The 27,987-nt window shown below is 33.5% G+C and overlaps 1 protein-coding gene and 2 long non-coding RNA genes across 6 annotated transcripts in view; 2 read left to right on the top strand and 1 right to left on the bottom strand.

Annotated features, from left to right (window-relative positions):
- Positions 1-27,987, top strand: part of LOC138703360 (fibroblast growth factor receptor homolog 1-like) — a 435,775-nt gene that overhangs the window by 314,074 nt on the left and 93,714 nt on the right. For both annotated transcript variants that reach the window (XM_069831162.1, XM_069831163.1), the window contains exons 4-5: positions 26,290-26,431; positions 27,659-27,927. In XM_069831162.1, the coding sequence (XP_069687263.1) occupies positions 26,290-26,431; positions 27,659-27,927 (411 nt within the window). The remainder of the gene's footprint in view (positions 1-26,289; positions 26,432-27,658; positions 27,928-27,987) is intronic.
- On the top strand, positions 19,110-22,775 carry LOC138703358 (uncharacterized). 3 transcript variants are annotated; one of them, XR_011333132.1, is made up of 7 exons: positions 19,110-19,475; positions 20,313-20,503; positions 20,699-20,757; positions 20,908-20,977; positions 21,698-21,759; positions 21,862-21,988; positions 22,330-22,775. It is a non-coding gene; the product is annotated as an uncharacterized lncRNA (long non-coding RNA). The 3 variants fall into 3 exon arrangements; XR_011333130.1 differs by having other exon boundaries at positions 21,862-22,770; XR_011333131.1 differs by lacking the exon at positions 19,110-19,475 and adding an exon at positions 19,529-19,640 and having other exon boundaries at positions 21,862-22,770.
- LOC138703359 (uncharacterized) lies at positions 23,584-25,073 on the bottom strand. Its single transcript, XR_011333133.1, has 2 exons — positions 24,717-25,073; positions 23,584-23,935 (listed from the first exon to the last, which is right to left on the bottom strand). It is a non-coding gene; the product is annotated as an uncharacterized lncRNA (long non-coding RNA).

Raw genomic sequence — 27,987 nt, forward strand, 5'->3', positions numbered from 1 at the left:
GTCGTTTCAATAGCTCAGACGGTAAGACTTCTGCGTGTTGTGTAGAAGAGTGCGAGTTCGATTCTTAGTCTACACAACGATTTTTTTTGTCTAAATAACGTTGAAATAGCTAAGTAACGTTGAAATAGAGATTTACAAAGTCCTGAGATTAAGTGTTAATGATCGCAAACAATACAAAATTACAAGTTATAATATTATAAACGTTAATCTAATGAATGCATTTATACACACATATACAATGTAAATGCATATATATTAAAAACTAACAATTAAAATGAAATTAAAAAATATATGTAATAATAGACAAACTTTTACAAAGGTTTAGAGAACTTAGGCTAAGTCATTTGTTGAGTAATTATTACAATATTTTATTAATAGCTTTCCCATATGTGTAAGAAATGCACTCGCACAAAACAATTTTTGTTAAAAGTATGACTTTGGATTATTTCAGTCTCACCCCTTCAGTTAATTTTAACTATTTTATCTACGTGTTTGCAATAGTGTTTAATTTAATGTGCATTCAATTTTATTCATGTTATGATTGAATGAAAAAGCGCTGTTGCAGTTATTGACTAATTACATATATTAATACTAATTATTAAATGCATCTGTTAAGTAACCAATTGCAGTATCTTTTGCAAAATCTTGAATGTTTAAGTTGTCAATAATATTTCTATACCATATACTATAATACGTTAAAAGAATTTGCAATAGATTTGGGATCCTCTATTTTATAATCATTTATTTATTTATTTATTTATTTATTTATTTATTTATTTATTTATTTATTTATTTATTTATTTATTTATTTATTTATTTATTTATTCTGGTGTAGTTAAGGCCATCAGGCCTTCTCTTCCACAACACCAGGAATACAAATACAATAACAGAAATAAAAAGGAAAAAAAAACACTATAAACGAAGTAAAGTCACACAAAAATATACACAGGTTGCAGTCACACAAACTTTAAATGAGTGATTAAGTATAATTAATTGTATCCTAATTAACTAACATAAACAAGAAACTTGCGATTTTAATCTGGAGTAAAAAAAACACAAATCAACACTTCTAGCAATATCTAAAAAGCATTAAACAAGACAAAATTTTCCAATTTAATTTTGAATTGTGATAAAGTCCGGCAGTCCCTGACATCATTAGGTAGCGAATTCCAGAGATGAGGTATTTCTACAGTGGTTTTAATGAAAAAAATATTTTCTTTCTTAGGATATATACAAGTTTAAATTTAATAATATTCCGAATAGGTTTAATTGTTTTATCTGAATTTTGTACTTTTCTATTCAAATATATTCTATTTCCCTCTTTCATAATTTTTTATAAATTACACTGTACTTCTTGCAGTATTTAAGAACATGAGGATTATTACATTGCAACACATTACATGTAGATTCTTCTTTTTAATACATGAGATTTTGAAGTCCCTGCGTTATCTACATGTTTTTACTTTTGAATTTTTTCACAACATTGAGTGGAGAACATCCACTGAAGTGATTATGAAATTAAGTGAAAAATTCAATACATTTACTCTTAATATCAGTAGTACCAGTATCATATATGTTTTTCCAAGATTCATTTTGTAGATATAAATGTGAGTAATCACTAGATACAGCATTTACGATCCTTTCTTAGTTTTTAAATGAATATTTTGAAATTGTTCAGTAACATTGGAAACACTTAGGCCCAATTGTATAAAACTCCCTGACTAAAGATCAACTTTGATCGAAGATCGAAAAGTAAACCGAGTTCAGACACTTCTTCTATTGTATAAAACTTTTCTGCGATCAAATTACCTTGGTTCAAATGCAATCTAAGTTCACATGAAAAGGATTTGGCAACATCGCATAAACAGGTGAAATACGTGATGCGCGGACCATGTTATACAGGTTTGTTCAGTGTTGCCAATCTAGCAATTTTAACTCTTTTTTCAACAACAATTTCTTTTAACTTTTATATTGCTTAAATAGGGATTTAGTGACCTTTTTAGCACCCCATAGTGACACAATTTAATCTTTCTTTGTTGATAATGAGAAATCTAGCGACTTTACAACTACTTTTTCGCGACTTTCCGTATTACACTCTGTTGGAGACACTGTTTTTTTTTTTTTTTTTGCAATGTAAATAATGGCGGACAATAAGCAGAAGGTTGACTGTTCTCCAAGTTTTATCATGTTATGGTGTTTGATACTGCTAAACATAATAAAGCTTTATAAAACGACAATTGTCGTTTAGTAATACAGTTAATTAATTGAACATTTATGAATGTACCTATCATATCCATTAATAATTAATGGTTCTTATAAACATAATATAATTATAGGTTATGTTATTTGATACTGCTGAACACGATAGAGCCTTATAAAATATAAGAATGTTTGTGTATTAAGGCAAGAAATTTAAAGAAATACATATGTACCTAACATATCTATTAATATTAAAATAATGGATATTTTATTTGCACAATCTGTCACTCCTATATTTCAAACAGAAAAGAAATAACTGAACTTGGATCATCTAACTTAATCGGAGAAATTTCTTCAGTCAAAGTTGACTTTAGTTTGAGACAAATTAATCTCAGATTAGACTTTATACAACACAAAATTCCAAGTTCAGCTGAAACAAGGATCAATTTAACTTCTGATCTAAGATTAAATGGTTTATACAATCGGGCCTTAGGATTTGTTTATTATGTTCAGACAAACCATTGATTATAGGTTCTGTCGAATAGGAATTCAGTCTAATTCTGTGTACAAAACATTTATCAATGGCTGTGCTACTTCAGTTTGTATGCTGTGGGAAAATGACTCTACGACTAAGGTTTCCAGTTTCAAGGAGTGAATTTAATTTACTTTTACAGAAAAGTTCCGAGAGATAATCTATGTTTATGTCACTACAGATCACAAATTCCATATGAGATTTCTAAAGTCTTTTCTTCACAAATCCAATGTTGGCTATAAATATTAATAAATAATCTAAGAAATATGAATGATTGTAGTTAGAAGTCTGATTTACATTATAAAAAGCAAGAAGTTACATTCCTCCGCAAGATTCGAACTTTCGGTGATGGTTTTGTCGTCCAACGCACAACCACGGACCTATTCAATGCTTATGTTAATAACCTACAATTTAGCTGTAGCAATGAGGTGTCATAACTTGGGGTTTGTTTACTTAATGTAATTAGATTTAATTTGATTATTTTCGCAACAATTGGACTTCCTATTATTTAGTTATTTAATTTAGGGTTGATTTATTAACTCTTACTATGCAAGATGCCTGTTATTTCAATAATTCTATATCACGTTAAATAGTCATTGTCTACACTGAAGTATTATCGTCATCCCTCATTTCTCATCGTAATGGCTAACCGACGTGACATGAGACAGCGAGTTATAGCTCTAGTTGAGGCTGGCCGTTTGGTCGGTGTTCCTGGAAGTACAGCCGCTAGGTGGGTTCATCGTGACCAAAATTTAGGGGAGGTCGAAAATCGCCCTATTCCTGGGCGTCCCCGGATTTCTTCATTGGAAGAGGATGCTCTCTTATTCGAGACAGTTCGACAGGACCCCTTTCTGACTGCTAACGAAATAAGAGCAGCATCTAACTTTCCCGGCTCTTCACAGACTGTGATCAGCAGGTTGAGGAACCGCGGTGTTAGGAGCCGGAGGGCTGCGCAAATGGAAATATTGGGGGAAGCACAAGCTGTCGACCATCTTGCCTTCGCTACCAATCGAGTGGATTTCGATTGGAGAAATGTAATTTTCTCCGACGAAACAACCATCTCGAGTGATTACGAAGGTCCTGTCCGTGTCTATCGTGAGGATGGTCTCCGACATGACCAGCGCTATGTGCACCGACGTGAAAGATCGGGGCGCTTTAGCATATCGTGTTAGGGGTGGATGTCTTACGATGGACCTGGCGTTATAGAACGCATCGGTGGCCGGTTTAATGCGGGAACTTATGAGCACATTCTGGAAAATATATTCCTTCCTTCCACCCGAGAACGTTTTCCCGAAGGAACATTGCTGTTCCAGCAGGATAACCATCCCGTGCACTATGCTGCAAGCATTCAAAGATGGTTTCAAAGGAGACCCGAGATCGAAATCATTAATTGGCCTCCGAAGTCACCTGATTTGAATGTCATCGAAAATTTATGGGCGGAATTGCAAAAGAGAAGGATAGCCACCTATGCCCACCGACGGCCTCGAAATCGAGACGAATTATGGGATCAAGTTGTTGACACCTGGGAAGATCTCGCCGGGGATCAGAACTTATTCCACAATCTCGTGACATCCATGCCGGATCGACTTAGAGCTGTAATAGAAGCTGATGGCATGTGGAAAAGATTTTAAGTTAACAGGTCTCTATTTGTTTCTTATGATTTTTGTTTGAGGAAGAATACTTTTAACTTCCAAGTAAGATTTATTTTTTTTTTTACGAGGTTCAGCCCACTTGTAAGACCCAGAAATTGGGCATATATTATTTCATATTTTTCGACAAATTAGACAGTCGAGGAACTCTGAACAAATTAATTACACTTCAATAAAAAAAAAAAGTTTTACCCGGGATCGAACACGAGACGTTTCGGTTATATAGTGGAACCGACACGCTACTATATGAGCTAACGAGACAAGACAGTGACGGCAGCAGTCCAGAATGTAGATCCCTTAGGCATTTGCCATTCGGTACAGTGAAGCAATGATATTTTGTGACTCGAGCTATGTTGTGAAATCCTGGCCTTAAATGGCAGTCTTCTTCGTGATCCTTATTCTGGTCCTTGTCCTTGTTGTGGTCCTTGTAACAATTCTTGTACTATTTGTCATGTTATGTATCGTTACGTCGATATCGAGTGAACCGCGCTGTAGAACTTTAACTTCCGACGACCAAGAATCGTCTCATTCTTTTTCAGAGTAACTGTACATATATATATATATATATATATATATATATATATATATATATATATATATTATACACGAAAGTTCCCTCATTAACTTAATAAAACATCACATGTAAATTTGGAATGAAATTCATACTTTTTAAATCCCCTCTTTTTCAGATCAATACGAGATCAGGGTAAATAATTCCTTTTCTTCTTCAAGAAAAGAATCATCGAAATATAACCTGTAAGGCCCGATTGTATAAACCATTTAATCTTAGATCAGAGGTTAAATTGATCCTTGTTTCAGCTGAACTTGGAATTTTGTGTTGTATAAAGTCTAATCTGAGATTAATTTGTTTCAAACTAAAGTCAACTTTGACTGAAGACATTTCTCCGATTAAGTTAGATGATCCAAGTTCAGTTCTTTCTTTTCTCTTTGAAATATACGAGTGACAGATTGTGCAAATAAAATATCCATTATTATTAATATTAATAGATATGTTAGGTACATTTATATATATATATTTCTTTCAATTTCTTGCCATAATACACAAACATTCTTATCTATACTAATAATAAATCTGTAGCCGAAATTTTTCTGATAATTTTCGATTTTCCAAAAATAATTGGTCCTAACATATATAATTAACCACCTTGAAACCGAAAATCGCTTTTTTGAAATTTTTGTTTGTATGTCTGTCTGTCTGTCTGTCTGTCTGTATGTTTGTTACATTTCCACGCGATAATGGCTGAACCGATTTCGATGAAAATTGGAATATAAATTAAGTTCGTTGTAACTTAGATTATAGGCTATATGGCATTCAAAATACGTTATTTAAAAGGGGGGTTATAAGGGGGCCTGAATTAAATAAATCGAAATATCTCGCTTATTATTGATTTTTGTGAAATATGTTACATAACAAACGTTTCTTTAAAAATGATTTCTGATAAGTTTTATTCTCTGAAAAATTTTGATAGGACTGATATTTAATGAGATAAATGAGTTTTAAAATTAAAATAACTGCCATCTAAGGAGGTGTATTGAAATAAAAAACAAATGACTTCGTCTATAAGGGGCCTTGGACACAACAATCGAAAGCTATGAAAGATAGCCTACAGACAATGTTTCTATGTTCGTATGAAGTAATATCGGAAGCTAAATTAACCGATTTGTATAATTAATTATTATTTCATCATTGGAAAGTGTAGTTTCTCTGGATGGACATAATGCTATAATGTTATTACACTAACTTGTGAGTGAATTGAGGACAGGTAAGATTAAAATAGCTTCTTATGCACAGAAAACTTGATAAGTTAATCTGTATATTCATTTCCTGTATTTCTTATAATAATGTTTATGAACATATTCATTTTTATCTCAGAGAATTAACGAACAACGAGAGTGTATTGATTTAGTATGCAGTAATAGTACGTTAGCTTAGCAATCCATTATTTTATAATTCAGATTTTAACTATGCTCAATTGAATCGTGTTAAAATACATAAAATACATATGCAATAAATGCAATGCAAAAAAATTGGGTAATGAGCCAAGCAGATTATGTTGCGCTGTTGTAAAAGTTGTTCCTCCTGAGATTCAAGAGCTCCCACAACAAATTAAAAACTTTCTAATTCGAGTACATCCGTTATCAACACACTTTTTCATAATATAATATAATATAAACGTAATAATAATAAATCTGTAGCCAAAATTTTTCTGTTAATTTTCGCTTTTCCAAAAATAATTGGCAATAACAATTAAGAAACGTGTTAAAGGAATTGTCATTGCACCAAATGAGTGGTCTCTGGATCAAAATGATCGCATTTTAACATTCTAAATACAATTTAAATTAAGTAACATATTAAACGATTTATCCTTCTATCAAACACGATTGTTTCCTGGATCAAATGTCCTATTTTAATTATGTAACTACTATATATTTATTTCTAACGGGTGCAGCGGAGCGCGCGGGTACAGCTAGTATTTTATAAGGTTCTATCGTGTTCAGCAGTATCAAATAACATACGTTAACCTATAATTATATTATGTTTATAACAACCATTAATTATTAATGGATAAGATACGTACATTCATAAATGTTCAATTAACTGTATTACTAAACGAAAATGCCACGAAAATTGTCGTTTTATAAAGCTTTATTATGTTTAGCAGTATGAAACACCATAACATGATAACAACTTGGAGAACAGTCAACCTTCTTCTTATTGTCCGCCATTATTTACATTGCACAAAAAAACAGTGTCTCCAACAGAGTGTAATACGGAAAGTCGCCAAAAAGTAGTTGTAAAGTCGCTAGATTTCTCATTATCAACAAAGAAAGATTAAATTTTGTCACTATGGGGTGCTAAAAAGGTCACTAAATCCCTATTTAAGCAATATAAAAGTTAAAAGAAATTGTTGTTGAAAAAGAGTTAAAGTCGCTAGATTGGTTACACTGAACAAACCTGTATAACATGGTCCGCGCATCACGTATTTCACCTGTTTATGCGATGTTGCCAAATCCTTTTCACGTGAACTTAGATTGCATTTGAACCAAGGTAATTTGATCGCAGAAAAGTTTTATACAATAGAAGAAGTGTCTGAACTCGGTTCACTTTTCGATCTTCGATCAAAGTTGATCTTTAGCCAGGGAGTTTTATACAATTGGGCCAAGTTTGTTAACAATTCACATTAATATTATACCTTTGAACATTAAATTAAACAATTATACTTTATTATTTTTAAATCACATCCTATTTAAACGTATATTTTACAGCTTAGAGAGTAACTTGGCAAATACGTATCTGCAATCAAATATGAAACAACTACACATATAGTCCGGGTCAGTTTACTTAATACCGTAAGGGTGAAACCTAACCATTTTACCCCCATTACTACATAAGCTAGTGTATTATGGTGATTCCGAGTTTGCAGGTTGAATTTTCTTTTGCCAACTTCGTTCGAATTTCGGTACTGAGAAATACTACAACTGGTAGTGATTTTATAACTGTTATGTTGGCAGCAGTGACACAAGTTATTGGTAGTTTAAATTCTGAAAATTCAGATTGTTCTAGATTTCTGAGCCCATTACTGGAAACTAGTGAAATTTGAGCATACTAATAACACTAGCCTGCGAATTTCAACTTTGTGTTTGTTGCCTAAACCAAGTAATGTGATTTTATATAATGTCGATGTGCTGAATCCGAATTTTCAATCCGTTTGCTTCTATCACGTCAGGTTTGTTTGCAAAATCACTTTAAATGTATTTTATAAATACGTGAATTTCATCACAAACTTTTTCATTTCACTTTTTTATTTCAAATTCAAAAACAATATTTAAAAGACACAACTTGCTGAAATTATGTGTATGGTTGTTCATACATGTCACTAGAGTGTTTTTGCTTTGTTTTGTCTTGTTTACTTCACTATTGGATGTATAAATTAGCACAATGCATCACACAAAAATTACACCACTTGCTTCTTAGTTGAGAAAGTCCTCCTGTTCCTCTTTCTTATATGTTTCTCTTCAGGTATTTCACGCTTTAACATCGAACAATAATCACCAAGTATACTGATGCTCCCGCGTCCCTGGTACCTTCTTTCGAACTCCTGCATATTCTTGTGAAATCGTTCATCTTACTCTTAGCTGAAAAATCCTAGATTTTCGGCGAAATAATCTAGCTGAGAAAACAGACAATTTTGATACTCAAATTACAACCAAATTCCTTGTATGCTTCAAGCATGTTAGCCACTATGTTTCGGTAATTGGGTTCCTTGTTGCCAAGAAATTTTAAAACAACTTCACAAAACAACGTCCATGCTGATTTTTCCTTTTCTTCCATGCTGTTTTTAAATGCTGCACCAGACATGTTTTCTTATGTCAGGACCATTAAATATATATCTTCTTTCAGTTTGCTTCACATAGTAGTGGAAATTTCTCACATATATACTTAAAACAGCCTCCTTCCTTATTTAAAGCTTTCACAAGCTGTTTCATTAAGCCAAGCTTGATGTGGAGAGATGGCAGCACAACTTTAGAAGAACTCACAAGGCTTTGGCGCACAACATTCTTACAACCGACTTCCAAATTTTGTCGAGGTGGCCAGTCTTTCATAGTCCAGTGATCAACTCGTGCCCTGCTATCCCACAGGCAAAGAATGCATGGAAATTTGGTAAAACCAGATTGTTGACCCAGCAAGATAGTAAGAACTTTGAAATCACCACAAACTTGCCATTTGTGTTCCTATAGTCAAGTCGCAATAACAGCAGTTGCAAATTTGTGTATGATTTTTTGAGGATCACTGAATAGGCAACGGGCACTGAAGCAAAAATGTTTCCTTTATGAAGGGGGAAATCCTTTAAACTTCGCTTGGAAGCATCAATAAACAGTCTCCTTTCACTTAGGTCATAGTTTGGAAGTCCAAGTTTTAGCATAAATTCTTTCACATTACTGCAATATACAAGATTATCATCTTCGGAGAAAAAGTATTTAAAACCTATTTCACGTTGTCAGTACCAATAGAATGATGTTTGTTTAAGATTTTCTGGTCGTACAGGGATTGGTACATTAGGCACAGGTAAAATGGCTGACCGAACAACTGAATACACGATTTGATTTTTATATTTAGAATCGTACTCCTTCACATCACATAAACAGAAGTAGCAGTCATTACTATGGTTCGACTGCTCTCTCCAAACCATAGATACTCCAAAAGATAGCAACGGTCTTCTCCAATTGATCAAATGACGAAGTTCTTCAGTGCATACTCTACATACTTTGTGTGGTGCCCAAGCTTTACTTTGGTCTCCAAGTTTGATTTCAAAATAGGCATGGTATGACTTTATCCACAAAATCTGTAATATTTCACCTCTGCTTAGGCAATGTGTATATCCTACATAAGTTATACAACAAAAGTGATCTGGATTATTTAGACATCCTCGGTGCAACATGGTAAATACTTTCTTACTGAACTAAAAAATTTAAACATTCTACTCCACAATAAAGCTTCAAACTGATTTCGTTTCGTTTCCAGATGAACCAGAGACTAATGAAATGTGAGAGAAACTAGACGAGTTCAGTTCAGTCTCTCACCAAGGAGTGGCTGACATTTATATCTTTCACAAATAAAAGTAATGACAAACCTGCACGTAGGAGTGGATCAGGACAGCACGTTTGCACATCTCCTTTTTATGTTAGGTTAGGTTCTTTTCAAACTGAAATGACGAGTAAGCGTACAGTTAAAATTACTCTAACCTAACCTAACCTTTTTATGTTAAGTTAAGTTAGGATATGTTAGGTTAGGTTAGGTTAGGTTAGGTTAGGTTAGGTTAGGTTAGGTTAGGTTAGAGTAATTTTAACTGTACGTTTCACTCATCATTTCAGTTTGAAAAGAACCTAGCCTAACATAAAAAGGAGATGTGGAAACGTGCTGTCCTGATCCACTCTTGTTATTTCGCCCTAACGTCCTTATGTGCTTGCACTCCCTATCTGCTAAGAAACATCCAATGTCCTTGGTTTTCAATATAAACACCTTAAAAATATGTTGAATACACTTAGTTTTCATATCCTAACATACTAAACCTACATATGTTAAAGTATTATAGTTTAAATAATTACGCTATAAATTGTCGTAATATATTATAAGAAAATGAAAATAACAAAAAAATGGTACGTGATAGGAACTTTTTTTGGCTTTGAATTTGATTTCAGCATGCTACAAATACCCTAAAAACATTAAAACTTTGGAGACAGGAATTTCATCGCAGACTAGTGTAATTAATTGAAATCAGTATTAATATTAATACATAACAGTTATTGTATGTGTTGCTTTGTGTTGTGGTTTCAATTTCAAGACTAGAGTCAGGTAGGCTAAGTGTAAATAAATATAACATATTTCGTGTGAAACATGATCTTGAGTAATCGATAGAAATACTATTTCACATTTTAATGAATTTCTTATGTGTTTAGACTTTTATTACAATCATGGAGTAAATATTCTAAAGCATACATTTCAAAGTGGCATTCGTTTTCGGAATTCATACTAATCATTTTACGTAATCAAACAAAATACATTTTTAGGTTAGGTCTCTTGAATTGTAAACTGTTTAATCAAAGCAATGAATTTTATGTTGTCAGATAATATACATTTTAATATTAGATCATACACTAATCTACTAACTACTAACATAATGTGCGAGAGGTCCAGAAGAAAAACTCTTTCGCAAATTATTGAATATTTTAGAAAACACCTCCCCATCATAAAGATGAGATGTGGTAAATAAGCAAGACATTATTATTATTATTATTATTATTATTATTATTATTATTATTATTATTATTATTATTATTATTATTATTATTATTATAGTACATGACACTGTGTGATTTTATCCTCTTTTGGTGATATCTAGTATTAGTTGGCAACACTGAAGAGACGACCAAATTAGTCTTTTAGGAATTACTATTACGTGATTATCAACAGTAATCTCACTAGACGTTTCGATTTATCTAGAGAAAATCAAAACTCGAGTGGGATTTAATTGACTATTACACCATTAGAAGAAAGTATATAAAGATTAGAAGTAACAAAGTACTCCAATACAATAAAATATTAATTGACTTACGAAAATATTAGTCTTCAAATGTATTATTGTACCATCTCAACATTACAAATATTACGCTAGATGCATGCTAGATGGCAGTAGTGAGCAATGCCTTCTCGTCGAGAAGTTCTCGATCTATTATACATGATGGCAATCAGCGTATTCCGAATCTCACGGGTCCGGTGGCATCAATGACGTCACGTTGCAGCGAAATAAGGAACAAAACTGCTGGAAAGATCGAAGGCTGTCATGGCGACTGTGCAAGTTGTTGTCTGTGCTACGCTAGCAAAATTATGCGAAATTTTCATACTTCCATCTCGTTCAAAGAAAAGATAGCATAAACAATTTATTTCTTGAACCGGTAGTAATAACGGGTCCGTTGACATGTTCGCTCATAAGCCATTAACATATTGTTTTTACGTTGTGCTCATTACAAGCTATACAGCAGAACTAAAGCAGAACACACCGCCATGACACAACAGTGCACGATGTTATTCGTCTCCTAATTCCCGCCCTATACAAGAACCAATCAGATTCACTGATGGCGGCTGATGGAGACTGCCACCACCTCTGCAAGTTGATGGCACCGGTGCGACACCGGTGGAGCATCAATGACGTCATCGGTGGAATTCGGAACACCGTGATGCCATCGGATTGCTCACCGGTGAGATTCGGAATACGCTCAATGTTACTAGTCAAGAAGGTTTTGTTGATTCAGTTTCATTTTTATTAAAATGCAACATTCCACTTCAATTATCCGAATCCCAGTAATCAACGTCACTTGACAGATGATTTTCAATAAATCTTAATATTAAACAATCTCTGATACGTGAATATCCATAATATCATATAGCAGAAGCTATAACATAACCTAACTAATATACACAAGTGTTAGAAAAGTTTTAATTAACGACGATGACATAAAAAATAAACATGAATAATTTTAAAAGGAATAATTATTGAATGTACAATTTTCAAATTTAAATGTGGTTGGTGGTTCAATTGATGTTATATTGGACGTGTGCGTAATAGAAGTGGAACTCGTTGATTTAGGCCTACATGGTGTATTCAACTTATTCAGAATTTCCGAATGAATAATTTTAAAAGGAATAATTATTGAATGTACAATTTTCAAATTTGAATATGGTTGGTGGTTGAATTGATGTTATATTGGACGTGTGCGTAATAGAAGTGGAACTCGTTGATTTAGTAATTTCATTATGTATAAAGTTTCCGATAAGCAAGTTATAATCTTAAGTATTGAATAAATTAAACAGTCTGTGCTTATCTAGTATTACATTTATAGCATTAATGTTTTCAGTACGTGTGTACCATTTTCAAATGCGAATACCTGTTACATTTAAATAGGTCTGCTTGGCTGTGGAATTGGAACATTCATGAACATCATTGATGCTGTTAATAAACTACATAAAACACAACTTGAGGATGAAATAGATAAAAATATATATGTTAACAATAGTTCACGTGATCACTTCGATGACATGTTGTTAGAGTAGTCTTCTCTTAATGTGGATCATCGTGCTTAAATATTATAAAATATCCAAGAAAATGGTAAATGTTAAAATTAACTTGCACTGATAATCACTATAAAACAGTGTAGTCTTGTTGAGTTGTTTTGATGTTCATTTATGTTCATATATGCTATATGTTACACTATTTCCCATTAGATACGTCGTACGTAATGTAGGTTTTGTATTACCTGGTTGTAGCTTGGTGGAAGAGTTGTTAAACAAGTACAGAATTCTTATTGACCTCGTGCGGTTTTCAGTCTAGCCATTGTGCACTGTGAACATTAAATTTGATATTGTAATTTACGTTTAATAAATGCTAATGTTGAAATGCTAAGATAGAGCTGGTAACTTACGTGCATGGTCTGGGTATGATGTTTGTTTCCCGATGGCTTGGTTATGACTGAGAATCGCTCAAGGTGTACATTAGCTCTCAACCTGATGTGTGTCCGGCGGAACCGGAAGTGACAAGGGGTTGGGGGACCTGCCGTCGGAAGTGGAGGTGGTATGGTTTGATTGTTCGATATTAATTTGAATAGATTAAATAACGGGTTATTAGGATTGATTATTTGTTCATTTAATAATTTGTTTCCTTGATTAAAACTTTTTGCAATGTGGTACTGTTCTATTATATGTATTGCGGGGCTATTGGTGGCTTTTATAATTTTTAGTGAATCTTTTATATTGTGTAACTCATGACCTTCCTCAATAAGATGATAAGCAAATTTTGATTTATTCCTGTTATATTTGAAGTCTGTGGCATGTTCCTTGTATCTTATTTTGAAATTGCGGCGAGTTTGACCAATGTATATTTTAGGACAGTTATTGCATTGTAGTTGATATATACCACTGTTTAAATATGGTTCGTTATTGTTTGGTTTGTTGGGGATTATATTGTGTAATTTATTATTAGTTTTAAAGGCAATGTTGATGTTTTGTTTTTTGAAAAAGTTATTATTTAATGCACAAAACTGAATACATTAACAAAACTAACAGCTTTTTCAACAATAATCAAATAACAGAACTTAAAATAGATCCAACTGAAACATATCATAAACAAATTAAAATAGCTATCAAGAATGCACCCGATGTAATACCAAAAAATAATAGTCATACATTCCTACAGAAAAACCCCAAAGCGCCCACATTGAAAACATTACCCAAAACACATAAAGCCGAATTATGCATGAGACCTATAGTTAATTGCAGAAAAGCACCCAACCACAAACTAAATAAATTTCTATATAATTATTTAAAAACAACCATCATTCAAGAAAACCAATATACCACTAAAAACTATAGATTCCACTACATCCTAGTAGGAGCTTTAATCAGTAATTAGAGAAGGCAATAAGGAAGAGAGAGAAGACGTATGACCGAATTTTATGTAACAGACTCCATGGTAGACGAAGGATGAACATATACAAGTCAAGAACTGCGATATCTGACGGCAAGAATATCAGTTTACAGCTTTCATAATAAATTAACAAGATATATAAAACGTTTACCATTCATCCGGCAGTGGGAAATGCTTATATCCTCTTCGCGGAGCCACTGCGTGTTGTAACATACAAGAATGAAATCTCGTCCACACCACAGCAAATACAAAAATGCTTTAAGTAATTGAAGCACTGAGATAAAAACGGTACTAGTCATGCAGAGGTCATTTTGAGAAAGACACAGAAACTTCACAATCAATAATTTACCGGACTACCCTGGATGTAGGCAACACACAGGACAAAGGAAACGGAGAAATTATCTAGAACCAGAGAAATGCCTGGAATCCATACTAAATGCATCACTTGAAAGACAGAGAAGAAAACTAGCCATAAGGCGTATATGGAGTGATTCCAGGAAAAATCGCAATAAGTCTTTGACATGTTTGCACAGAACCACGTGTAAAAGCTGAGTTCTTAAAGACAATCTGACACTGTTTCATAGGCTGACTCAACAGGCATGGAAGCAATGATCTTCACTGGCAAACGCATGTATTTTTAAAAGTACAATAGATACAAATGCAGTGCGGAAATAGGCTATATTGATTGCACCTTGTACTTGTTTCAACCCCTTGTGTTGGGTTTTGTTACCTTGCACTTTGCCACATCTACTTGTCACATAGAGAGTTAATTTCGTTTAGAAAACGGAATATATAGAAAAATAGGTGTGGAAACTGCTGACATGTTCCCTTTTTGATCTAAAGAAACAGAATTTCATATAAAAGTAAATAAATTTAAAATGATAATCATTTTATTGGTATTTTATTAATTACTACTATTACATAAACGTTAAGGCACAAAATTGTATTTATAAATAAGTTGACACCTCAGTAACACACTATTGGAGTGGGTAATCTTCGCAGCCCCACTACGCACTCTCAGATCAGAATTTTGAAATGCTGGGAATTTTTTGTTTAACACTGAATCTCGAAGCGAGTGAAACACTTTGTTAGAAAAAGGGGAATAGTTATTTTACAAGTGCCATTTTTCAACTTAACGCTAGGATTTTACTACGTTACGCAAGGATCAACTTCCATTTTTATATTAAACGATGAAGGGTCGCTCATACAGTAGGCCTATGGGGGCACTCTTAACTCGGATCAGCGTCTCAATTAATAAATCAATGCATATAATGAACGAAGTTTCATTCATTCATTAATACATATAGCCATTTGTTAATTAATTATTTCATGCTTACATTCATTTATTTGTTCATGAATTCATGTTTGCATGCATAAATTTATTAATTCCTTCATTAATACATCTTTTCATTTATTAAATTGTCTATGGCTCAAGCGCTAGTGCTTTGGTCTTCCATCCTGGCGGCCGGGATTCGATAGGCCCTGCACAGCTAGGTCATGTTGGAATTTGTGGTGGGCAAAGTAGCTATTAAAGAGGGGTTCTCCTCAGCATTTCCCATTTCCCTCTATTGTTCCGCCAACACTCTTCACATTCCCTTCATTTTAGCTATCATATACAGGGTTGTTTCCTATCTCTGAAAACGAATTTGAATGACATCATGTGCGTCAGGAGTCACACGACAGCTGAACTATAGGGCGAGGTGACAGACTAGTAGTGAGTGATCTCATAGAGTGCACGGCGACTCACAGCAGAAATTCCAAAGAATCCATGACATCTTTCACTCATTCGTACACCGTTCAAATTCACAGGTATGCAGCTGGAAGTCTAGGAACACAACTGTACATACTATGCCTTCAAGAATCGAAAGGAGAATGTGGACCTAAAGTAAAACAATTTGTAGATAAAAATAAGGCATTTAATGTGTTCGATGCAAGTAGTTCCGGTAAACCGACAAAAAAAAATCATGTGAGAAGACGGTGTGATTGTTAAAACTTGAGAACACAGAACAAGAATTAAATTCAAGAACTTAAAAACTTACTTTCTTATTTACTTTAATAATACGGCGTTATCTCACTTGGTTTTTCTTGTCTTTCTTTCTCTTAAACCATAAAAACTGATGATATGGTCATCATCATCATCATCATCATTATTATCATCATCATCATCCTCATTTTAATACCCTATACTTTAGAAGGAATGTCAATACAAAACTATAGAATAAATGTAGTTCAACCTACAATTACTTGATTAAAAATAAGTTACATATTTTCCGTTCTGTTAAGCATCAAACTGAAGTAAGCAGTATCGTTTCGTAATTTTTTTCTGTAACAGGAAGCAATAGTTACGAGATTACACTGTCGTGTGTAGGTTGTGAATATGATGGTACTTGCTGAATGTAACATATTATGAATCTTGAAATATTACAGACTAAAAAGTGGGCGGATGAGACGTCTTAATAAGTTGCCTGCTGTATTCCAAGTAGATAAGATCTTAAACAGAGCAGTCGTCAATATCGTCTTGTACATATGTATAAACTAAACACGCACGGTTCTCAAACTCTTGTCTTGTCAGCTTCGATGATAACGCGACTCCCGCTTTTAGCTGCATTTCTTAAAACATTTTTTTTTTTATTTTAATAAATAATATTAAGTCCTCACACTACACAGGGAGTATACAAATTGGTGTAAAATATTTTAGGGACGTATTTCTAACAACAGAACATTAGAAAACTTTCATATAAACATGATCCTAAAATGTTTAGTTTCAGAGTTACTATACTTTATTGCTAACAGACAAGCTTGTAGTACAATACTACTAAGCAACCTATTACAAAAAAGCTCAAAGTGGCCTCCAGTATCGATGCATCCCCTGAGCCTGCTTTCCGAATTGGTGTAGTCTACTTTGTTAAAAACACTTGGAGTGTCTCGTATTTCTTCAAATTCATTTTTTTCTCTCATTTTCACTTTTTTAACAAGACAAGAACAATTTATTTATTTACATTAAAAAGATACGATAAAAAACTATTATATACATACAACAGAAATACAAATTAAGGAATTTACCCCCATTATGAGCAAACGCTCGTTGTCGGAAGTAAACGGACCTTTAGATAAGCAAAATGAAGAAGACAAAATAAACAAATTAATATAAAAGAAATAAAAAACAAGAGCCTATATGTTAAAGAACAATAACAATATTTACATGTATAATAATATAAGACTAATATTTACCAATTACTTATCTACCTCTATGTTAAGTTCCTTAATAATTTCTTTAATTTTCATTAAAATTTAATCATACTTATGTTAGCTAAAACAGGGTACTGAGAAATAAATTTGTTGTAACGTTTAAGCCATAGTTGAAGCCATGTTTCATACCAGCAGCCGTTGAACTTTTGTCATCTAGTCTGCTGTAAAAAAATCTGAAAGTTAGAATTTATAAAACAGTTGTATTACCGGTTGTTCTGTATGGTTGTGAAACTTGGACTCTCACTTTGAGAGAGGAACAGAGATTAAGGGTGTTTGAGAATAAGGTTCTTAGGAAAATATTTGGGGCGAAGAGGGATGAAGTTACAGGAGAATGGAGAAAGTTACACAAGACAGAACTGCACGCTTTGTATTATTCACCTGGCATAATTAGGAACATTAAATTCAGGCGTTTGAGATGGGCAGGGCATGTCGCACGTATGGGCGAGTCCAGAAATGCTTATAGAGTGTTAGTTGGGAAGCCGGAGGGAAAAAGACCTTTGGGGATGCCGAGACATAGAAGGGGGGATAATATTAAAATGGATTTGAGGGAGGTGGGATATGATGATAGAGACTGGATAACTTTTGGATTATGTAAAACAAGTAAAATACAATATTTTTTAAGGTTGGTCCATAGTAGCACTTGTGGAGGAAAATATCGCATTTGGGGTTTTATTCAGGGTTCTCCAAATTAGGTAGCCTATATACATTATTCCGTGAGCATTTCTCCATTCCGTCATACCATAGCATTCCTCGAACGCCGGCTGGCGACGCGTGGAGGAGGCTGGCCTAGGGACGAGTGGGGTTGCCTGCTAGGAACCTGGATATGCAGTGAACCTTAGTGTGATCAGGCGGTGTGAGTTCGGGAATGTGCTTATCTTGAGTGTCAATGCCATAGATCTAATTGGGTCGCAGTGCCCCCTCCCTTAAATTCAAATGCAATTCAATAAGGATGGTACGATAATCTAACTTGACTGATGTGACAACCCTGGCTGCGCGTCATTCTCTTCTCTGCCGCTTGCACAGACTGGATCGCATCATTTCAAGAACATAGGCTCAGGTTTCCCATTAAGTAAAACTGATTCTTAACCACTCTTACATTTTTTAATGTCTCAATTAAGCCTAATATGTAACAATGTACAATGTTTCAGCAAGGCTCTAAAACTTAATTTTATTTTATATTCTTTAAATAATAATAATTATTATTAATGAAGTACTGTGTTTACTGAATGTTTGCTTGTGCTGCTTTAGAAAAAAGTTAAGTCTTGTGGACTCGCTTTCTTTACTACTCTTATACATTTTATTTTTCGAATTCTGCAACGGCAATCTTTACTATTTTCATTTTCTCGCGGCACCCCAGGAGATTATAATAATATACAGCACACTGATTGAAAATGGCTGGTATAATAGTTCGTACATAGACATGATCACAGAGGTCATTCTTGTATTTCAATTTCTTACATAATTTCATAAGGGCCTGTACTACGATCGCCTGTTAAAGCTCCAGATTCGTATACTCCAGTTTAGCAATCTGGAAGTTAAATATTTTGTTTTGTACTACCAGCGGATTTTAACTGCAGGATTCTTATCCGGAAGATATAGTAACATTTTTATTACGTTGGCAATGAAGTTACTGAAAATGTAGTGAAATTTATTGCGTTGGTATACCTTTCCCCGCGTATTTCATGTTTATGTTCCGTGTTTATATGGTACTATTTATTTTGAGGTTTTATTGTAAGCATTATTGTTATTATTTATTATAATACTGAAGCTCCAGCCAAAAAATAACAGAGTGAAGAACAGAAAATTACATATACTGTATGAAGAAACTTTACATGGAAGCAAAAGGTAAGCTTTTAAAGGTTATGTTTCTTTTCGAATAGTAATAATTCCTACCATATGATAGTATTTTGGTTTTAAGTAATAGGCCTAAACAGGACGGGTGCGGGTTCCAGCAAAAATGCGTTTTTCTCCATAATCATTGTTTTATTCACGTGTAACTGCACAAGAAGTGTAGGTGGCAATTATTTTTGTATTGTAATTAATATTAAGTGTGCTTTCAGTTTATTGTATAGCCTACATTATTAGTGAATAGGGCCTATTTCGGTAATTTTTTAGAAATAGTGTACTTCACGGCTGCAAATCATGGGTCGAAGGCACAATAACTCGTTTAAAAAAAGAAAAGTTCACTGATACTGATAATAATGAATGATGTCTTTGGCCTGGGATTTCTAACCAACATTAGTACAGCAAGGTACATTGTTCCTAGCAAATTATCAATATTTCAGTATGTTAGGCCTACGTATTTTACTGTTAATATAAGTGGGCGGATATTTTGTATTAGGCCCATAATACCATTCGATCACAGATAGGGCCTAACGTTATTTTTTTAAAAGAACAGCATGAGGTGGAGAGACGTTTCCACTAAAATGCAATAGGCCTATCTGTTTGTAATGCACATTCAACACCTCGTAAAATAACACAGAAACAGCAGATATTAAGTTTTTTTTCCAAAGTTTCTATGTACAGTATAGTCATATGTTTGATATTGTACTGACAATCATCCATTAAAAGCTTTTGCTTATTTAGGTATAGAAACTTAGATAAGGGAAAAAGAGAAATACAGTATATTTCCTAATGTTGTAGATTGCATATGGAATTAACCTAGTTTTACTTCCTTTTTAGTATTGTAGAATGAAGCATTGGAAGAATATAGTAACATCAGCACAAATACAAGGACCTGAAAACAGCTGAGAAGCAAATTTGAATTCTTGGAAAAGAACACAAATAAAATTGCTGCTGCAGAGAAACAGTGCAGGCTACAAACAATTGGAGCCCCTCCAACTGAAGCAAAACCAAATCCAAACTTATCCAAGGTAAGTGATTTAATTCTCCTATCAATTGAGTGATTTTGATTCATATTCAATGCATAAGTTCATTTATATGTTAAGTTATACAATTATTAAATAATAAGCAGAGGAAATTGTATAACACAAGTTTGAATTCTTTTTATTTATTTATTTATTTATTCATCATTCACTCATTTATTTATTTACTTACTTTTGTTACAGCCGAAGTAGTAACTAAACCAAGTTCCACTGATACCAGTGCAGCTAATAACACGAATGAGGTTAGTGTGTAAGGAATTAAGAGTCAGAAGAAGGAGATGATGAGCTTTAGAGATAAAAAAAAAAAATATTAGATTCTTGAAAATTGTTATACAAATTTAATTTAATGTCGGTATTACATTATAATACTATTATTTCTTTTTTATTTACAGTACCATTCAGGTTCACAGTGCAATTCTTTAGTTTTTGAAGTGAAACTGGACATCCCAACAATATCTCCAGGTAATTTGATTTATACTACAAAACGTTCTTTCACATTCTACGTATGATGCTTACTTTTCCAATCTGAAATAGCTGTAACATGTAAACACATTTTCAGCCAACATGTTGAAAATAAAACTAACACACATACTATATGAAATCTGTAGCAAGCAGTAGATAAATTAGATGCAAAAAAAAAAAAAATGTTAAAATATAAATTGTACATAATGATGAAATGGTCACAAGAAATGGATGTCATAAAAAGTAAACATCATTGTATTATAATATTATGTGAGATTTGAGTGGGAATTTGAAATTTATAAATGTAGGCCTAAAAATAGAAAATACACTGAACTGAAGAATTTATTTTGAGATTTCTCTGCAATGGGTTTGTAATCAGATTAGGCCACATTATGTTAAGTTGTATTTCAATTTTACTGTAAGGAAACTTGTGAATGATTTCTTGTGTACAGAAAAACTGAAAAATATCTTTTCATAAGATAAAACAGAAACTGACTACACTCTATTTACAATAGAACTATTTGCTTGGTTTTTTCTCTCTCTTTTTTATTGCAGCTTTACTTTCTTATTGTTAAAAATGAGTTTGGATTAATAGCACGTTAGAAAATACAATACTGTTACAGCTGCTGACTTTGAAGTGTCCACACATTTATGATAAAACATCATCTTTCTCCAGAATTAAATATCTTAAGAATTAATTCCACTCTTAAAATATTACAGAGTCAGCTGGTGCAGCAGATGAAGGTCTTCCACTGTACGGGTGTCTACACAGTGTAATGAAAGTAATTTTTAAGTGAAATGACTGGTTTATTCAGTGTAAGTAGTATAGGCTAAACCCAGAAAGGTCTGAATATAAGCATATATCCCTCTCTTAAATATTTCAGCTGATAATGGGATAATAGCTGATCGAGTTACACCCCAAGGATGCTTAAAAAAAAAATAAATAAAGAAAAAGCAAGCCTCTGAGGAATGCATTAGCCACATTGAAAAATCTTTCTCCATCTGTGAACTGTAAGTCTAATGTTGACTTAATTATACTTGAGATGTTAGAAATGCATGAACTTCAATACTATTACAGTGATTTCTTAAAAAAATACATTAGTTGAAAGTTGGATGCTAACATTATAACAAAGAATGATTTGAAATAAAAGTAAGTCATGTCCTTATGTTTGGAAAGAGATGGGGTTTGGAATATCAAAAGTAACATTTGGAGTTTTTACATTACTTTTTCCTCCTCTTTAATGGGTGGTCCATCTACAAGGATATCTTCAATTAGTGGCAGAAAGTAAATGCTACAATAATCACCCATTCTTTATGTTTTAACAAAAAATATGTTTAATTTTGTTGACCAGATTTGTTTGACCTGGATGACTGGGAGATTACTTCTTCTCATCCTTCTAATGGAGTGATAATCTCTTGCAGCTGTTCTTGATTCCCTATGGTCTCTGCTTTATCTGCTAGTCTTCAGGATTAGGTTCGAGTCAGGTGATAATTATAAGCTAATCTAAGGTTTCTGGTTGGGTTCGGGTCTGGTTCAGATCAGGCCGAGATGGGCCGGGCCTAAGAATTATGGCCCATGCAGATCTCTAACAAATGGGGCTTATAGCTGAAGTTGGCTCTGCCACAGTTTTCCAAGTTTTGTGTATTTGCATATGTATTTTAATTACAGTTACTATGTATTCTTATGTATTAGCCTGCATATTATTAATTTGCAAATATGACATGTACCATAGCATATATAATGAGACAGTGGATGTAATAAATGATTATGCTTATTGTGTCTCCTGAAAAATGTCGTGTTTTGTTTACACAAAATAAATAAATAAATTTTAAATTTAATTGCAGCTATAGTCCATCTCTCTTGTTTTAATTACATATTCACAGAGTACCTGAATACAATTGAAGCGTCAGCTGGAACAATGTTGTAAGTTACAAAATTTTCATTCGGTGTGCTTCCGTGTAATATTGTTGTATGTCATGTTACCTTGCTATACTCCTTGGCTTGCAACTGTCCACTCAAAAGTTTGCTACCCTCATAAGAACAAAGTTGTACGCATACACATTTTTGCAGCTCCTGTAAATTTGACCAAATGTAACTTATAACGTTGTTCCAGCCGACGGTTCAATTAATGTGCCTCTTGAAAAATGTTGTTTTACCATATTTTGCTTATGTAAAATAAATTTGAATTGCAGATACAGTGCATTAGCCTGTTAAGAGATCACTGTGAGGGATCCCAGCAATAAAATATATTTAAAAAGTAACGATATGAATATGTTTGCATACATGAATCACTAGGCCTAGCGTGAATGAAACAGCTCCCTTGCAAAACATAAATGCCAATTCCAAAACTTTCAGGAAATGAAGAAAAACTGTCACGTCTAAAATTCAATAAACTGTTACAATTTGTTAAATAATAATATATAGCAAGCATATCTTAAGTCTGATTAGTGAAATATGTTAGGCCTACTCCTACTGGCGAGCGATATATGCAAGGAAGGAGAAGGGAACTTGCCAACCTACCACATTATATTCTGACAGTTGTCTCATGAGTGATGCCTTATTGATATTCCAATCTATCTTCGGAGAGTTGACTAAACAACTAGCAGACAGTTCTAGGAAAACTTTAATCAAGACCTATAATATGTACATAAAACCTGTATTAAAATACTATTCAGAAGTATTCGTAACAGCATCAAAAAGAGAGACAGAATCCTTCGGAAGAAAAAAACAAGCCTTGCACTTAATTACTGGAGCAAATAAAACTACTCCCAATGAAGCATTAAAAGTCATCACTTCAATTAAACCAAGCAGCAAGTGCAGCACTAGCTCGATTGACAACAGTTCCAGCTGTAACTTCGTGGACCCCACAAAAATCTCCTACTGTTGTCAATGTTCTCCCAGTGGCATAGAATCTCAATACCAGTAGTAATTGAGCCATTGGAGATAAGGCATTATTTCTGGAAAAATGAACAAACAATTAGATTTGGTTACACCTTTACCGGTAAATCTTTACAATAGCGTTACCAAAGGAAGGCAAGGACTCCCTACAGGATAGCCTGGAAGAGAGAGGTTTGGATGTAGTTTTGACTTTTTTTTTTTTTTTTTTTTTTTTTAGACAATTGTAAATATATGCAAATCATACTAACCTAACCTGTCACTAACTCGATCTTACGAAAACTTGTCTTTTCCCTTTAATTAGTAAGGAAACACAGTAATGAAATGAATGTGCTGCCCTTCCCTGCCGCCTACCCCTTCTATCTCGACAGAGCGATCCTGCCTACCCATACCTCTCCACCGGACTCCACTTTCACAGCAACTTTCCACCTTTATTTGGGAAATTGGTGTCGGCACTCAATTTTTCTTTCGTTTACAGTACATATGACATGACTAGAAGCCATATATGTGAATACATTTGTATCTTAAAGTGGTAACGCAATTGTGAAGAAATGATAGTTTACCATATAAAGGATTTTGATATATTATATACGGTTATTATTATTTTTTATATAAAAGTATTTTGAAACTTATTGTAGGTTGCCCTATATTATTATATCAATCACCTTAATACCTTGTAAGGACAACAGAACACCTGCATGAAGCAACATTCTAACCTCACTTCTACTGTACGCCTATTACAGGTTACTGTACTTCAAAATAATTATTATAGTGCTATTATATACAAAATATTAATGTAATACCTAAAGAAATAGTGTAGCTTATTATTAACTGTGTACTTACGATCTGTGTCTTGTTTCAGTTGATAATTGATTTCATGTAGTAGGTTTCATTATTCGAAACTGTCTAAAAAAATTCTCGTCATCCCACTCTTCAAAATTATTTGGACGCAGCCTAATTCGTTTTGCTGTTCTGATATAACGAAGCATCTGCTCCAGAACTTATCATCAGAATCAGTATCAAAATTAAATTGATCCTTCAAATCACCAGCTGTACGACGTGCAGCCATCTTGATTTCAACACCGAGTTCCAACCTCCGGATAACGCCTATCTGCCACTCTACCTTCCGGATTGCTAATCTGGAAGTTTAGCCTCCAGATTGCACATAACCAAAAGTCGTAGTACGCAATTTCAACCCAACTTCCGGATAAATATGCCATCTGCCGGATAAGTTTAAACTAGAACTTTATCCGAGAGTCGTAGTACAGGCCCTAAGTATTATTATTATTATTATTATTATTATTATTATTATTATTAACTTATTATTATTATCTGGTCATACATAATAATAATTAATAATCCAGACAACAATGCAAGAGATTTTGACTGTTTTGTACGCTTATCTTCCAGATGTATTCTCGATTTCCACATTAGGACAGTTTCCTTGATTTTCATTTGCTACAGAAGTCTATGGTTCTCAAATTAATTCCATAGTAGAATCAGTAGAATGTTAAGTGAATGACAGTCTGATATCAGGATTTGTTTCCGAGATTGTTAGGTTTCTGCAATTTCGTTCGTTAGCAGTCTATCATGAAAGCTAAAGTCAGGACACACTTCTTCCACTAATGAAAATTTCGTTATCAAATGATTGTTAATAATCATATATTAATTCCATTAAAAAAAACCATCATAGTACTTTCAAATTATGACTTACAAGATCCATATTGTGATAAGAAGCATACAATTCCCTTGGAACTTTTCTGCCATGCCAACATGGTCCGGAGAAAAAAAACAATACTGAGCATTTCATTCATTATGACTTCTGTACTCTTCATTCTGTTAAGCATAACATCTTAATCTTTCAAAATGAGACTTGCAAGCCTACCACTCCGATTCGAATTTGTTTGAATGCATTTATTGAAATGATCCTGTAATCCCCATATTTATTTTGAAATATTGACATACCGGTAACGCAATTTTTTGGGTTATTTTTTACGAGTCATTATATAGGAGTGTTACCAATATTCTGTTTATATTTGTAAAGTAAACGGTAATAATAGTTTGCAGTGGCCTGCAACTAGATAGATAAATAAAATTTCGTTATAAAATTAAGGAAAAGAACAAGATTTCCTTATTGCAAAATAAAAATGGTATATCGTAAAATTTCTGAATCGCAATCTTATATCATCAGCAGCTGGGCACGGCTTATTCGATGGTTAAGATACAGGTTGTGAAACACTCTAGGATGTGGATGTTTTCCCGTTCCCTGTGTGATGCTAATTACAGCACTACCGTCACTATCAAGATAATAGAATGCCTCATTGTAATACAGCAGCGGCTCAAATCATTGTCGTTAATCGACAATATTATCTTGACAGTGTTGTATTTTAAATTACGTACCGTTTTGTTGTTACAGATGGCAGTGCAGATTCGACAGAAAAAGTAGTCGTGGGCGAGAAATTACGAATACGCTGCAATTCCGTAACAGATATTACTTGGCACAAAGATGGAAAAGTATTACAACCTAGACTTCCATTACTCAAGATTACCAGACAAGCGTAAGTATTTTCATGTTTCATAATTTACTACAAAGTTAACAAAACTTATCTATACAGAAATAAAATATTGTGTCGGCCTGGGTGACGCAGTTGGTAGTGCTGGCCTTCTATGTCCGAAGTTGCGGGTTCGATCCCGACCCAGGTCGATGGCATTTAAGTGGTAGTTGCGAGCGTCGTTAAATAAAATATAATTTAATTAATTAATAAAGTATTGTTATAACAGCTGACGCGTCCGTAAAGACAGGTGCTATTATAGGCAAGTCCACGAAAACACTGCGTGCGGACTACGGAGTGAATAAAAATATGTGCGGTTGTATTTTTCTTACATTGTTGCGTTCGTCGACTGAAACAATTCCACATTGCGATATAGCGGGGTTTTGTTCACTCTGTTTATCTTATTAATCGTAACTCATTGTAATACTCAAAATGTCATAGACTGGAACGTTCTCAGATCCATTTAATCATATTAAATGAGTGTTAAGTTGTTATAAATTTTGCCTTTATTGTCCTTTTAAAATATCGGCACAAAAATGATAATAAAAGTAAATTTGTTGAATTGTGCTCAAGAGAAGCCCCATTAGTATTCAGAATGTCTTGGAAGTTTTTATGGACCGAATTTCATTCCTTTCGCTCTCCCTACCTTCAGTGTTCAGCGAAATATTGATTTTGTTGTTGAAGTTTGAAATTAATTTTCTGTTATGTTACTAGTAAATTTATTTTAGACGACGAAACATTGTGGTACAATAATCTACGATCATTTTCCATTTTTTCTATATCCTAGTGTAGAATATTGGATTCATATTATTTTCTTCTTGCATTACAACGATTTATCCCCTGCAGTACAGGTATTTTAAAACTTATTTTGGTTACTAATACATCCATCCATTAATATTCAGCATTCCCATATTAAAAAACAGATGCCTTTTTTAACGGCAGGGTTATACCTAATGTATGTATGTATGTATGTATGTATGTATGTATGTATGTATGTATGTATTTATGTATGTATGTATGTAAGTGTGTGTATGTATGTATGTATGTAAGTGTGTGTATGTGTGTGTGTATGTATGTATGTATGTATGTATGTATGTAATGTAAAGTATGAGATTTACATCTGAAATTAGTGTCTTTCCCGTTACTGTTCGCATGCTTTTGTAGCCTTGTGATTCGAACCACTTATAATAAATTAAAAACAAGTGTGTATATGATTGTTATGATTGCTTACAGATTAAAATTCAGAAATATACAACAGACTGATGCAGGCAAATACAGCTGTCTTATTAAGATGGAGGATGGTACTGAACAGAAACGGAATGTTACATTAATGATATATGATATGGCGGACGCAAACCCTCGCGCAGATTTTCTCCAAGATGTAGCGGCGGCACATGTTCCTGCAGTAGTTGAGCGACGTGAGTCGCCTGTCCATGAAGATAACTTCAACTATGAGCTCGATCCTGGGAGAATAACGAATGATGCAAGTGAAATGCCTAAAGGTAGGAAGTTGTGTTGGGGTTCTGTAGTATGTCATAACTGGTTAATTTTATAGTCTTAAG

This window comes from Periplaneta americana, chromosome 7 (assembly GCF_040183065.1).
Source record: "Periplaneta americana isolate PAMFEO1 chromosome 7, P.americana_PAMFEO1_priV1, whole genome shotgun sequence".
NCBI classification, from domain to species: Eukaryota; Metazoa; Arthropoda; class Insecta; order Blattodea; family Blattidae; genus Periplaneta; species Periplaneta americana.